Source organism: Lepus europaeus, chromosome 9 (genome assembly GCF_033115175.1).
Source record: "Lepus europaeus isolate LE1 chromosome 9, mLepTim1.pri, whole genome shotgun sequence".
Classification (NCBI taxonomy): domain Eukaryota; kingdom Metazoa; phylum Chordata; class Mammalia; order Lagomorpha; family Leporidae; genus Lepus; species Lepus europaeus.
Window position 1 is genome coordinate 16935052 of NC_084835.1, and position 14707 is coordinate 16949758.

At 50.1% G+C, this 14707-nt stretch overlaps 2 protein-coding genes across 5 annotated transcripts in view; one reads left to right on the plus strand and one right to left on the minus strand.

Annotated features, from left to right (window-relative positions):
- The window catches only part of KRBOX1 (KRAB box domain containing 1), a 38270-nt gene extending 30956 nt beyond the window's left edge, over window positions 1-7314 (minus strand). Inside the window, exons 1-2 of one of the 4 annotated variants that reach the window (XM_062200103.1) lie at window positions 7229-7314; window positions 6571-6634 (exon numbers count right to left, since the gene is read on the minus strand). The gene's annotated coding sequence lies outside the window, so the exon portion shown is untranslated. Of the gene's footprint in view, window positions 1-6428; window positions 6635-7228 lie in introns of all 4 variants that reach the window. The other 3 variants (XM_062200105.1, XM_062200106.1, XM_062200107.1) reach the window with 3 other exon arrangements.
- A 2574-nt stretch (window positions 7315-9888) lies between these two features.
- LOC133766445 (7-alpha-hydroxycholest-4-en-3-one 12-alpha-hydroxylase) lies at window positions 9889-11968 on the plus strand. The gene has a single exon (XM_062200112.1). The coding sequence runs from the start codon at window positions 9993-9995 to the stop codon at window positions 11493-11495; it is 1503 nt and encodes a 500-aa protein (XP_062056096.1). The 5' UTR covers window positions 9889-9992; the 3' UTR covers window positions 11496-11968.
- Window positions 11969-14707: the final 2739 nt, after the last annotated feature.

Sequence of the window (14707 nt, forward strand, 5' to 3'; positions counted from 1 at the left end):
TACCATAGGGGTCAGTCTGATTTAGCATGTGCCAAACTGCACATCTTCTCCCTCTCTTATTCCCACTCTTATATTTAACAGGGACCACTTATCCACTTATCAGTTAAATTTAAACACCTAAGAATAATTGTGTGTTAACTAAAGAGTTCAACCAATAGTATTAAGTAGAACCAAAAAAAATACTAAAAGGGATTAAGTAGTAAGTTGTTCCTCGACAGTCAGGATAAGGGCTGATCAAGTCATTGCTTCTCATAGTGTCCATTTCATTTCAACAGGTTTCCTTTTAGGTACATAGTTAGTTGTCACCAATCAGGGAGAACATACGATATTTTTCCCTTTGGGACCGGCTTATTTCCCTCAACATGATGTTTTCCAAATTCTTCCACTTTGTTGCAAATGACCGGATTTCTTCTTCTTCTTTTTTTTTTTTTTTTTTTTTTTACTGCTGTATATATTCTATAGAATACATATCCCATAATTTCTTTATCCAGTCTTCTGTTGATGGGCATTTAGGTTGATTCCAGGTCTTAGCTATGGTGAATTGAGCTGCAATAAACATTGAGGTACAGACAGCTCTTTTATTTGCCAATTTAATTTCCTTTGCTTTGTAAATTCCAAGGAGTGGGATGGCTGAGTTATACGGTAGGGTTATATTCAGGTTTCTGAGGAATCTCCAAACTAACATCCATAGTGGTTTTACCAGTTTGCATTCCCACCAACAGTAGGTTAGTGTCCCTTTTTCCCCACATTCTTGCCAGCATCTGTTGTTGGTAGATTTCTGTATGTAAGCCATTCTAACTGGGGTGAGATGAAACCTCATTGTGATTTTGATTTGCATTTCCCTGATGGCTAGTGATCCTGAACATTTTTACATGTCTCTGTGGGCCATTTGGATTTCCTCTTTTGAAAAATGTCTATTTAGGTCTTTGGCCCATCTCTTAAGTGGGTTGTTTGGCTTACTGATTTCACACAGCATACTGCATACCTTCAAGGTTCATCCATGTTATAGCAAGCATCCAAATTCCCTCCATTTTCAAGGCTAAATAATATCCCATTGTATATTTACACTACATCTTTTAATTAATTAATTAATTAATTTGAAAGGCAGTTATGGGTGGATGGGGGAGACAAAGAGAGATTTCCCATCTGCTGGTTCACTCACCAAATGGCCCCAACAGTCAAAGCCAGGAACCTGAAACTCCATCAACACTCACACATGAGTGTAGGGACCCTGCTGCTTTCCAAGGTGCATTAGGAGGGAGGTGGGTCAGAAATGGAACAGCAGGGACTCGAAATGGTACCCATATGGATGGCATCTGAGAGTGAACAAGTGGATGGAAAATTTATTTCCCTCTCTCTCTTCCCCTCTGCCTTTAAAATATATAAATCTTTAAAAAAAATTAAGTCTTTGTCTAGTAAAATCAATGTTGGGGTTTCCTCAAGTATGCGTTGTTGACTTATTTTGTTCCTTTCAATGGGTTATAGCTTCCTGTTTCTTTTTTTGCTTTGTGACTTTTTTGTTGTTGTTAAAACTGGATACTTAAGTTTTATGTTGTGGTAACTGTGGAAGCCATTTTCTCCCCCTTCTCCCACAGTGTGATTATTTTACATTGCTTACAGTGTCTCTGTGCCATGATCAGCCTGAAGTGAAAGTTTAAGGTCTTCTGAGGTCTTTTCTGAATCTATGTCTTCCCCTGGGCATGATGGTTTTCTAAGTCCTCACACATACACAGTTTTTGGTGAATGAAAAAACAGAACAAAACAATCATGGGTGCAGGTCCTTTAAATGCTCTGAAAACTGCCTTAATGGGCATGAAACAATAGCAAATAATTTTGGCACCTGGCTGACCCACCAACTTCTCTGACATCACCCTAGAATGAGCCTTCCAACATGTCCCTAAAATCATTATGCCCAGATGCCTTCTGTTCATCTTCAGTTCCAGGTAAAATGTACCTTCGCGTTTCACAGGGCCTTTCCCCTTTTTTGTGGTGAGTGGGGAGCAAGGCATAGCCCCTTTCCTTCTACCTTTAGCTTTTCTTATATCCATCAACTTTTCGTAAGTACCCCTTTTGAGAATCCCATTTTTTCCTAATCTCGTATATGAAATATTGCTGCTAGATTAGCATTCCTAAACTTTTCCCTCCCCTTCTCAAAATCAGTACTTCTCCACTGCCTGTCAAATGAGATCCATTACTCAGGAGAACTGAGGACACTCAGAGCAGGCACCAATCCATCTTCCCAGCTGTTTCACCAGATACCTTCACACAGCTATCAAAAGGATGACAGAAATTGACAGAAACGTGAACCACACACAGGCAAAGGATACAAATCCAACCTTTACATGGACAGTCAAGTCTCCTTGACCTTAAAATTCCCCAAGAAGGTACCTTACTGTCAAAGACACTGCCTAACTGCACTGAGTACTCTAGCCAAAGTACTCCAGCCAAGTACTTTGCAAAGTTCTTGCCATTCAGGGTAGCAGGAATCTGCACACCCCAAGCTCTGGATACCATCTCAAGAAGGTTACCTCCTTTAGAATATTAAATAAGTACTCAAAGCTCTAATGTTTTCATGAGGACTTGGTGTGAGAGTGAACTGAAGGTGGGTTTCCCAGATTGCACATCCTTCAGAGTTCTAGACTTGGAATTTGCCTGAGTTGCTTCTGCACCAATATATCAGACTTTTTCCTTTAAGCATTTCTCACCTGCTCTCTGGGTGCCTTTCTCTTCCCTTTGCCTGAAATATCTTATCTTGCAGGCATTTAGGGAGTGAACCGGTGGATGGAAGGCATCTCTCTCTCCCTCTGTCACTATGCTTTTTGAATAAATAAATAAATCTTTCCATTCACACATATCCTTACTAGCCCAACTCAATGATTCGTTTTCCACAAGCTCCTTCCTGACCCTGTTCCCTTTCCTCCAACTGGATGTGACACAAATGTGAGAATCCACTGCCACTTGATGGACTGCTGTTACTACTGTGCATTGGATAGATAAATACCAACTTCATTTTTCTCAATAGCTTGTGATCTCCTTACAGGATGATTTTGACAGGCAGAGTGGACAGTGAGAGAGAGAGAGACAGAGAGAAAGGTCTTCCTTTGCCATTGGTTCACCCCCCAAAATGGCCGCTGCGACCGGCGCACCGCGCTGATCCGAAACCAGGAGCCAGGTGCTTCTCCTGGTCTCCCATGGGGTGCAGGGCCCAAGGACTTGGGCCATCCTCCACTGCACTCCCGGGTCACAGCAGAGAGCTAGACTGGAAGAGGAGCAACCGGGACAAAATCCGGCGCCCCGACCGGGACTAGAACCTGGGGTGCCGGCGCCACAGGTGGAGGATTAGCCTATTGAGCTGCGGCGCCGGCCGCAGGATGCTTTTTAAATCCATCTTTGTGTCCCCTATAGTGGCTAAGATAAAAACCTTGCAAGTGGCAATCTTGCAATAACTGATTCTTTGAAGTGGACTGTGGAACTGTATACTACAACTGTTTCCCTAGCCCCATTTCTCCCATTTTAGGTTCTTCTTAACAGCCAGACTACTACTACTACTACTACTACCACCACCACCACCACCACCACCATTAGGGAAATAATCCAACCCTGATACAAGCGCAGTTGAAAATAACCAGCTGCTCTTGCAGATTGATACCAGCTGTAACTGACTGCACAGAGACTCAGTGACTAATATACCTCTTACCAAGAAACTCCAAGTCTCAATCCAGCTGTAGCCAGTGTAACAAGTCTGCATACAAGCCACAGTTCTGCCTTCCACTTCACATTTTAACACAGAAATCCCAACCCACCTTCATTATAATGCTTGTATTTCCATCTCCAACCAGACATGGGGCTACGGTAATATATATGATGATTTTGTGGGCATGCATGTCTATCTCTATTGAATACGCATAACTCTTCCCCAAAATGATATAGGGACTATCTATAATTCCCTAAAAGGCACCCCTATAAAACCTGTAACTCCTGGATTTACAGGGAGCCTAGTTTTGGTTACCAAATCACATGGCTTTTGGCTTTTGCAACCCAAAAACTTCTTCTCCTATAGCACAAACCATTATCTTCATGTTTCTATTTGCATACATGCTGCAGAACCCACAGGTACTCTACCTGATTATGCTCTGACCCACTTAGAAGTCATTCTTAAACAAACTGGCTCTATTCAACTTTTGGCTCTGATATTTAACAAATATGCACCCAAGAGAGAGTTCCTCTCATCTCCAGGCCTCGGTGTTCTCATCTGCAGAATAAGACTGAGCTCTTACAACAGTAATCAGATATGAAATTAGAGAATCACTTCTCCAATCAACAAACATCTACAGAGCACTTACTGTGCACAGGCCAATGTGCTAGGTAGGTCTTGAATATACAGTAGCAAACAAACCTTTAAGGAGCTGATTCTGGCACCAGTGCTCATACTGCCTCAGGTAAACTGATGATACACATCTCATCCCAACTCTTCATTAAGTGAACTTAGGTTGCTAGCTTGGTACAAGGACAACCTGTTTAAAACATGAAAAGTGGGCTGGCGCCGTGGCTCAATAGCCTAATCCTCTGCCTGTGGCGCCGGCACTCCGGGTTCTAGTCCTGGTCGGGGCGCTGGATTCTGTCCTGGTTGCCCCTCTTCCAGGCCAGCTCTCTGCTGTGGCCTGGGAGTGCAGTGGAGGATGGCCCAAGTGCTTGGTCCCTGCACCCCATGGGAGACCAGGAGAAGCACCTGGCTCCTGGCTTCGGATCAGTGCGATGCACCGGCAGCGGCAGCCATTGGAGGGTGAACCAATGGTAAAGGAAGACCTTTCTCTGTCTCTCTCTCACTGTCCACTCTGCCTGTCAAAAAGAAAAAAAATAAAAATAAAATAAAACATGGAAATTGTGAAAGCCTATTTTTTCCTTAGAGTGCCAATCAACAAGCACATCACTGAGACAGATTTAATAAATGATAAACAAAGGCATGAGACTATTTCACATTAGAGAAACCACAAACTTAAGAGGTTACTTTACACACGATAGTCAAGGAGGACCATTTAAAATAAAGTGAAATAAGGAGTTGAGGTCTGAGCGATTAAAAGAAACCAGTCCTGTGATGAGATAGGGAAAGAACATTTCAGGAAGAAATAGCAAGAAGCGCAAAGGACTTAAGGGATACCCTAGGACAGGTAGGGTGCCACAAGGGATGGAGAAGAGCTCTTGCAGTAGATTGGCTAGAATCTCGGCTCTGCCACTTGCTAGCAGCACAGCTCTGTCAAGTTATTAACTTCTTGAACCCTTAATTTTCTCCCCCAGGAAACAAGAGAATTACTGCTTCATAGGTTGCATGCATGAAGGAATTAACACAGCAGGACTAAAACTAAAAAGCCTGCTTGTAAAGTAGGCCTTTGGGAGGTATCTGGGAACTTGGCTCTCAGGGTAGAACCAGTCAACACTTATACCAATAGGGTAATTCATTATATCTTGACTATTTGTATAAACAATATGATTTATAGTGAATATCTTCTTTCCTTCCTGAAGTCTGGAATATTTTACTATTTGTTTATTTGAAAGGTAGAGAGAGAGAGAATATGAATGAATCTTCTATTCTCTGGTTCACTACCAGATGGCTCCATCAGCCAGGTCTGGGCCAGGCAGAAGTCAAGAGCTGGGAACTCCATCATGGTCTCCACATTGAGGCAGGGACCCAAGTACTTGCACTGTATTTTGCTGTCTTCATAGGTGCATTAGCAGGAAGCCAATGGGAAGCAGACTAGCTAGGACTCAAACCAGCACTCCAATATGGGATGCAAGTGGTGGCTCACCCTGCTGCGCCACAATGCTGGCCACAGAATTCTGGAATTTTGACATGTGCTGAACAGAAGATAACTTCATGACCAGTCCTCCAATAAAACCTGGGCTACTGGCTCTCAAGGGGCTTCCCTGGGCAGAACATGGCATACATGCTGCTGCATTTTCATTTTTAGGAGAATGAGCTGTGTGAGCCCTCGGGGGAAGGGGAAAGCATTTGGAAGCCTGCACATGAATTCCTACAGACTCCTTTTCCCCTATGACCTGGTTATGCATCCTTACTATACAGCTGCTATCCATCTTTGTCATGACCACAATCATATGCTGAGTAATGCAATTCCCAGGAAATTTCTGAATTTGGGGGTGGTCTTCGGGCTCCCTGACATTCCAAGGTTGATACAGAGATTAGCTTATATAGTGCATGGAAAGCATTTGGCCTAATACTTAGCTCAATAAATAAATGAGGTGATGGTCTTGGTGGCAAGGGGGAATGACGGGCATGTATAACCATGACCAGGCTAGCAGTTCAGTGTCAACTGATCATTCCAGTTCCCACCCTACCCCTCCATCCTTCTGCCCTCATCTCTATTAGTCCCACAGTGAATGTGCCGCCCAACCCCTTTATAAGACCATCTCACTGTTGGCAAGAACCTCAACTTCAGCCTCCTGCTTTGACATCTCAGGACAGTGAGACTGTTCTGGATCGTGTCAAGAGCCGGTGACAGAACTGACAGAAGGGCCCGGTTTGCCTTCTAACTCCTATGCTGGCTTCAATGTCACCTGGCATACGTGACACGGCATGGGGGACACGGCGAGCTTGCAAGCCAGGCTGTCAAGAATTCAGCTGGAAAAAAAAAAAAAAAAAGAATTCAGCTGCACAGAAGGATTCTCTTCTCTTCCTTGGTTGGGGGTGGGGGAGAAGGAACACAGGAAGGAAAAGCCGCCACGAATAAACTCAAACCTAAGGTGCAAGGTGACCCGATCTAGAAGCAGGATGACAGTTCTCCCCCGCCTTCTCCACGACGCAGTGGGTCGCTATCATCCAGTTAGGGTGGGAAGGGCAAATAAACTCCTCGAGAAAACAAAAAAACTCAGCAAGAGTGGGCGCATCAGGACTCGGGAACCCACAGCAGACACCCAGAACCTTCAAGTCGGTGCCCGGGTGCCCAAAATGCTGGGCCATATATAGAATAGCGCACGTCACCGGGGTCATCCCTCTGCCCCCTGGAAATGTGTGATGAGGGGCACCCAAAGATGGCTAGCGCTGCTCCCGCCAGGCGTAGGCGATGAAAACACCCAAGGACGAGTGTGGGCCGGAGCGGTGACTTGGCTCGGCGCGCTCTCGGGAACGGCGGCGGTGGGAGGGCAGCGGGCAGCACCCTCCTCCTCGCCTGCGACCCTCACTCCCTCACTGACACAGCCACAGACCCACACCCACCTCTCCTGGGAGGGAGCCCAGGCCAACACTGCGCAGACGCCGCCGCACACCCTCGCACCGCGCCTGCCCAGTGACGCCGTCGCGAGGGGCTGCGGCGCCGGAAGTGCGTCATTCCCTTTCCGGCAGCCGGGCCCGCACCCCTCTCTAGCCTGCCCGGAGGCCGCTTCTGCTTCTCGTTGGTCTTTCCTCCCCTCAGCCTTCAACCCTGCCCAGGTGCTGGCGCTGAAGCGCTGGTCTCCAGAGCCGGTAGCGCTGGGACGGCCGCTTTCGAGGGGAAAGGCCGAGGAATAGGCAGTCTTCTCATCCGGGCAGCTCTTCGTGGCCCCCGTGGGCTGGTCCGGGCCGCGGGAGAGGAAGGGGTTCGGTGCCCCGCGCCCACCCACCACGTGACCGCCCACTCACCACGTGACTCCCCCCAGGGCCCTTCAGAGCCCTGCCCTCCTTGGCCGCACAATCATCTACCTCCGGCCCTGATTTAATATCTTGATTAGACCATAAACTCCAAGACGTCTAGCTCGTTCCCGGCTCTTGGCAGCTTCATGCATAGATGGCGCTGCCCCAGGAAAGAGGAATGAATGGATGAGTGAGAGTGAATGAATGAAGGTGAGAACAAATGCGAAATAGCTCCAATCATTAAAACTAGGGGCCGGGGTCGGCGCTGTGGCGTAGTGGGTAAAACCACTGCCTGCCACGCCAGCGTCCCATATGGTCGCCAGTTCGAGCCCCGGCTGCCCCACTTCTGATCCGCTTTCTGCCGTGGCCTGGGAAAGCAGTAGAAGATGGCCTAAGTTCTTGGGCCCCTGCACCTGCATGAGTAGACCTGGAAGAAGCTCCCTCCGGTCGTGTGGCCAATTGGAAGCCCCTCCCGCCCCCCCCCCCCCCTTGCTCTCTGTGCCTTTCAAATAATGAAATAAATCTTTTTAAAAAAAAAAGGAGAGAGAGAGAAAAGAAAGAGAAAAAAAAAACACTAGAGGACAAAGTTCAGATCCTTGGCTTGGGCCCACAGCCAGTTTCTGACAGTTCCAAGACGGAGAACTGGTGGTGCTGAGTACTTGCTGTGGTTGCCCAATCAGAGAGAGCTTCCTGGAGCTAGAATATGGACACTTCCAGCTCCCTGCTCAGAGCAGAATTGCACAAAGCAAAGTTTGCTCAATCAGGAGGGAGTTTTGAAATCTGTTTTGAGGAACCCAAGTTCTGGTTTTCAGGTACTTAGGGAGTTACAGAGCGATAGGAGGATTACTTAGCAAACTGAATGGCCTCTGAACCGCACCTCTTGGAACAGTAGCTAAATAACAATGTGCCTGCCGAACCTGCTGGTAGGGGCCTGCCTGGCCTACCACCATGGAAGTCTCCCACTCAGTGGCTAGCTTACCTGAAAGTCCCACACCAGGCAACTGTCAGACAAAGTCCCCACTAAGCCTGCAGCCTAGACCTGCATTTGAGGTCCCTATAGGTTCTCTAACAAGAAGGATTCTGCCTTCTTGTTACAGAAGTGTGCTGGCAAGGCAGTGGGCCCGCCCACCGCAGGGGGTGTGGGGGTGGGGGCCTCCAGGTGAGAGCTGGGAGCCACAGACTGTTCCTGGAGAGCTCTCTGAATGGGAAGCCATACCGGGCCCTCAGCTGGATTCACTCATGCTGTGCTCCCAGATGCAGTCACATGATCAGCCTCCTGAGGGCCTAAGGCCCAGGCATGGGTGCCTCTCGGCCTCAGGTTAAGACACTGTGGAAAGGCACATGTTCGTTCTTCACTTGTCCTTGTGTATGCAGAGCTAAGAGCAGAGTTGACTCTGATAGGGTCCCACTGCTTCTGCAGGCATCTTTGAGACCCCGGAGGAAAGAAGCACTTGGGAAGCGATGAGGAGATGTGACAAGGCTGCATGGGACCAGGGACCAGGGCAGAAGGACCAGAAAAGGCTTTAGGATATAAACTGACACATCTGGAGCACTGACCTGAGCCAAGCGCCGTTCTAAGTGCTTTCCATGTCTTAACTCTTTTTGCTTCACAACGGCATCTATGAGTCACTCTAGTTATCCCCATTTCACAGGCACAGTGAGGGTAAGTAACTTGACAAGGGAAGCCAACCCAATATGGGGCTTTAGCTGAGTCTTTTATTTTTATTTATTTACTTATTTTTATTCAAAAAGCAGAGAGACAGAAAGCTCTCATCAGCTGATTCACTTCCCCAGTGTCCCAAACAGCTGGGACTGAGCAAAGCTGAAGCCAGGAACCCAGAATCCAATTCCGGTCTCCTAGTGGGCAGCAGGGACCCCGCTGCTTGAGCCATGTCAGCAGAAAGCTGGAGTTGGGGTTGGAACTGGGACTCGAACACCTGCACTCTGATGAGGGAGGCAGGCATCCCAAGCCTCGTCTGTGCAGCAGTACCAAATGTTCTCCCCTAGCTGAGCCTTTTTAAAATGAGGAGGGGGTGGATGTGAACCTCTGTGAGGGCCCAGTGCATTTCGACTGAAAGAGCTGGCAGAGAAATGAATGCATGAGTCAATAAAGGTCCAGGGGTCAGAGGAGAGAGCTCCAGGCGTGTTTTGAGAGAGGTCCCAAGACCAAGTCTAAAAAGATTGGAGCAGTTGGGAAACCGGTTAGCAGGAAGCACACTTGACCAAGCTCGGTCACGTGTTCAGTCCGAGCACTGCCCCCCAGGTATTATTTAACGTAACTTGCAGTGACAGAGCAGGTTCCAGGTGGACACTGCTTCCTCTCCTGGACCTTTCAAAGCCTCGGCACAGCATAACCCGTGGGAGCATAGCCATGGTGCTCTGGGGACTGCTAGGGGCCCTGCTCATGGTCATGGTTGGGTGGCTGTGCTTACCAGGGCTGCTTCGGCAACGCAGACCCCAGGAGCCTCCCCTGGACAAGGGCAGCATACCCTGGCTGGGCCATGCCATGGCTTTCCGGAAGAACATGCTGGAATTCCTGAGGCACATGCAGTTCAAGCATGGGGATGTGTTCACAGTGCAGCTCGGCGGCCAGTACTTCACCTTTGTCATGGACCCCCTCTCCTTCGGCCCCATCCTCAAGGATGGGCAGAGAAAACTCGACTTTGTGGAGTACGCAAAGGGCCTGGTGCTGAAGGTGTTTGGATACCAGTCGATAGAAGGGGACCACCGGATGATACACTTGGCCAGCACCAAGCACCTGATGGGACATGGCTTGGAGGATCTCAATAAAGCCATGCTGGACAGCCTGTCACTGGTGATGCTGGGGCCCGAAGGCAGGAGCCCGGATGCCAGCCACTGGCACGAGGATGGCCTCTTTCACTTCTGCTACGGTGTCATGTTCAAGGCTGGCTACCTGAGTTTGTTCGGTCACACCAGCGACAAGAGGCAGGACTTGCTCCAGGCAGAGGAGATATTCGTCAAGTTCCGCAGGTTCGACCTACTTTTCCCCAGGTTTGTCTACTCCTTGCTGGGGCCCCGGGAGTGGCGAGAAGTGGGCCGGCTCCAGCAGCTCTTCCACGAGCTGCTGTCTGTGAAACACAACCCAGAGAAGGATGGCATGAGCAATTGGATAGGCCACATGCTTCAGTATCTCAGTGAGCAAGGGGTAGCCCCAGCTATGCAGGACAAGTTCAACTTCATGATGCTCTGGGCCTCCCAGGGGAACACAGGACCGGCCTCCTTCTGGGCTCTCATATACCTCCTGAAGCATCCGGAAGCCATGCGGGCCGTGAAGGAGGAGGCCACCCGGGTGCTGGGTGAGGCTAGGCTGGAAGCCAAGCAGTCCTTCACCATCCAGCTCAGTGCTTTGCAACACATCCCAGTGCTGGACAGCGTGATGGAAGAGACGCTGCGGCTGGGGGCTGCCCCCACGCTCTACAGGTTGGTACAGAAAGATATTCTCCTGAAGATGGCCAGTGGGCAGGAGTGTCTGCTCCGCCAGGGGGACATCGTGACCCTCTTCCCCTACCTCTCAGTGCACATGGACCCTGACATCCACCCCGAGCCCACCACCTTCAAGTATGATCGATTCCTCAACCCCAATGGCAGCCGAAAAGTGGACTTCTACAAGGCAGGCCAGAAGATCCATCACTACACCATGCCCTGGGGCTCGGGCGTCTCCATCTGCCCCGGGAGGTTCTTCGCGCTCAGCGAGATGAAGCTCTTTGTCCTGCTCATGGTACAGTACTTTGACCTGGAACTGGTGGATCCTAACACACCTGTGCCACCTATTGACCCTCGGCGCTGGGGCTTTGGCACCATGCAGCCCACCCACGATGTGCGAATCCGCTACCGCCTGAAGCCTCTGGAGTGAGCTTGGCCAAGCCAGCCATGAGCCTGGCCAGAGGAGCTCCAGGTCCCCACGGACCACTTTCCCCCTCCCTCGGGATCTGTGGCAACCCCTCGCGCTTCTGTCTTGCTTGTCGGGGCCCCCAGCCATCCCCTGGGTGGTCATTCTCTCTTTAAAACACCATCTCTCCCTGTGGGTTCTGCAGAACCCTCTCTCCCACAAGAGGAGAAGCCCAGGGAAGTGGTCATACTGGTGGGAACCCAGCCTGGGCGATGACGGCTGCTTCCAGGGGCTGCAAGTGCACACACCAGTACCAGTGACTTGGCATCAGGTAGATGCTGGGGTCCACCCTCCCACACCATTTTATTTTTGCCCCCAGCCTTTATTCCTCACCCTCCGGAACTCACATTCTAGCACAGCGTCAGCCCATAGGAATCCGAAGGGAGCCCTGGGTTGTACTTTTTCCATTTTCTAGTAAATGCATTTAAAAAAAAAAAGCCAAAAGAAACCGTTTGGAATTCATTTCTATAATATATTTTACCTCAAACAAAACAGTCACCTTTGGACATGTGGTCGATATGCAACACATCTTTGACACAGTAGTTTTACATCCCTCCTTTCAAAACCTGCTGTGTACTTTATCCTTGCTACATGAGCACCTTCCAGGCGCCCCTTAGTACTGGCGAGCACGGGTCTACAGCAAGGCTGATTTATATAACGTCCTCTTCTCCTTTCTCTGCACCTTGGCCTGGGGGGGGGGGGGGGTCCTGCAACCACAGCTGAGCTCAGCGCCTTCTCCCATCACATCCCCAGCGCCCCCAGGAGAGTCTCGCGTCTCTGATAGCCCACACAGAATTCAGCCACTCTCCTCTAGCTGCTACCCTGAGCCAGCCCTGTTCCTGGTCTCCTTATCTCTTTCTGCTCAGGACAGTTCCATCCCCCAATCAGAGACACACTCACCGATCAGCTCAGTCCCCTCTCCTATCAGCTCAGCCCTCTGGGAGGCCCATGAAATGTGTCCTCTTTTCCCCACTCCCGTTGCCCTTCTCACCCCTGCAACCTCTGCCCTCTGCATCTCCCTCTACACTTATGCTCTGTGTACCCTGGCACCAGAGGCCTTTGTCCAAAATCATCTCCGAGGGGCCAGCGCTGTGGTGCAGCTGGGTAAAGCCGCCACCTGCAGTGCCACATGGGCGCCAGTTCGAGTCCCAGCTGCTCCACTTCCCATCCAGCTCTCTGCTGTGGCCTGGGAAAGCAGTAGAAGATGGCCCAAGTCCTTAGGCCCCTGCACCCATGTGGGAGACCTGGAAGAAGCTCCTGGCTCCTGGCTTTGAATCAGTTCAGCTCTGGCCATTGAGGCCATTCAGGGAGTGAGCCAGTGGATGGAACACCTTTCTGTCTCTCTGCCTCTAACTCTCTGTAACTCTGCCTTTCAAATAAATAAATAAATCTTAAAAACAAAAAAACAAACAAACAAAATCCTCTGATTGTCACTTTTACTTTCCTGGCTCCCCACTGCTTTCACAAACATGACATTTACTTGGTGAGTTAGTCCCAGATTTTCCCAGGCTAGTGCAGTTGAGCTTTGTGCACATTTCCATTGAAACCATCCCTAAAGTGGAGGTGCTGCTTCCAACCCTGGTGCCAGCTATGCCTGGAAGCCTTCCTGGATTTTGCCTGTCCCATCCTCTGACAGAAATGGCCTCACTCCCCTTGGGGGGCCAGCACCGCTGGTATCACGGCACATCTGTCAGGTGTTGTTTCTCTGTCCTGGTTTCCTCCTCCTGCCCCCTGCCCAAGAATGAAGTCCACAAGAGTGTGCTATCTTGATCTCCAGCTCCGTAACTGTGGATTCAGTTCTAGAAATCTGACTTCTAGTCTTGGCTAATTTACTGCAATTCGTTTCCAATGCCTCCCAGCCTCAGCTTCCTGGCTGTGAATGGAGACGATCCCCACTGTCAGACCCAGAGGGGCAATAGGGTGCTGCCGCCACAGCTGGCACATGGTGAGGTCCTGGCTGGGGAATGACTGGCAGCTGCGGAGGAGGTCCTGGAAAAGGCAGGCCCAGCCAGCATGGACTCCCAGCGAGGACTACCCATGGGATTTCTCTCTGCCACTCCATCTCGCATGTCTGGCCAAGCCCTTCCTTTCTCCCAAGGCTGTCGGTGCTGCCTGGAGTTTTGCTGGGCCCAGGAGTCTATTCCAACTAGCTGTGTGGTCCTGGGTGGTGCCTGTCTTTCTTTAGGTTTAGCCACCCTTGAGTGATGCTGTCTGCATGGAGCCTGCTCAGGCCCTGCCAGATTAGGAGTTAGGATAGCCCATCCCAGGGCCAGGAGCCCAGGAGAAGAGCCAAACAGAGAGCACAGAAGGAGAAGGAGGTAGGAAAGTAGGGGAGCCAGTCCTACAGAACTAACCAATGACCCCTCCACACAGCTAAGCCCCATGCCTGGTCCACTGGGTGCAGGGGAAGGAGCCAGGGCCTCCCCAAACCTATTTTACAATTCCCTCTCCTCTTCCTCCAACTCAGGGGATTGTGAAATAGCAGCCTGGCCTGTGGATAGGAGAGGGCAGGACTGAAGGCCTGAACTCCCTGAATCAGGAACTAAAGAGAGGACCATGTGCGGATCTCCAAGGAACTTCATGGGCCCGGGGGTCTGCTTGAGAGCCCATAGGCTATGCTTGGGACCAAGGGAAGCCTTGGTGGGTCAGGTGCGATGTGACCGAAGTGTACCATCCCACAGCCACATCATCACAACAGCACACAGGGAGCACCCCCAGGACTGGAGCAGGCAGGCAGAGTCCAATGCCCACCTTCCAGCAGGGTAGGGGAGAAGCCATGGGACCGGTGGCCTTATGCACCCTGCCTATGGACTGCTGGAGACGGCCCAGGTGGAGACTGTTCCATGGATGTATCTAGTCCCTGCCTGCCCTGACCCAGCACTTCTGCCGGCCAAGTGCTTGTTTCCACACCACAGAGTTTCTACCTCTTACACCCTCCCTCATTATGACCTCGGAGGAAAGCCAGCTAAATGTATTCCCTCTGAGGATAGCTTAGAATGAAGCAAGATCAGGAATGCACTTGGGAAAGAAAAGAGGTATTTCTGCAGAAGAGGTAATGGCTGGGAACACTCACAGCACCCTTGACCGAGCTGAAGCTGGACAGCAGCCTTGCTCACAGGCAAAGCCATTTCTGCGGTTCACTCTGGGTCAAGCTCACTGTTTGCCTCTCCTCACAT

What these genes read in the sequence shown, in the direction of transcription:
- LOC133766445 (XM_062200112.1), top strand. Translation starts at nt 9,993, where the DNA reads ATGGTGCTCTGGGGACTGCTAGGGGCCCTGCTCATGGTCATGGTTGGG.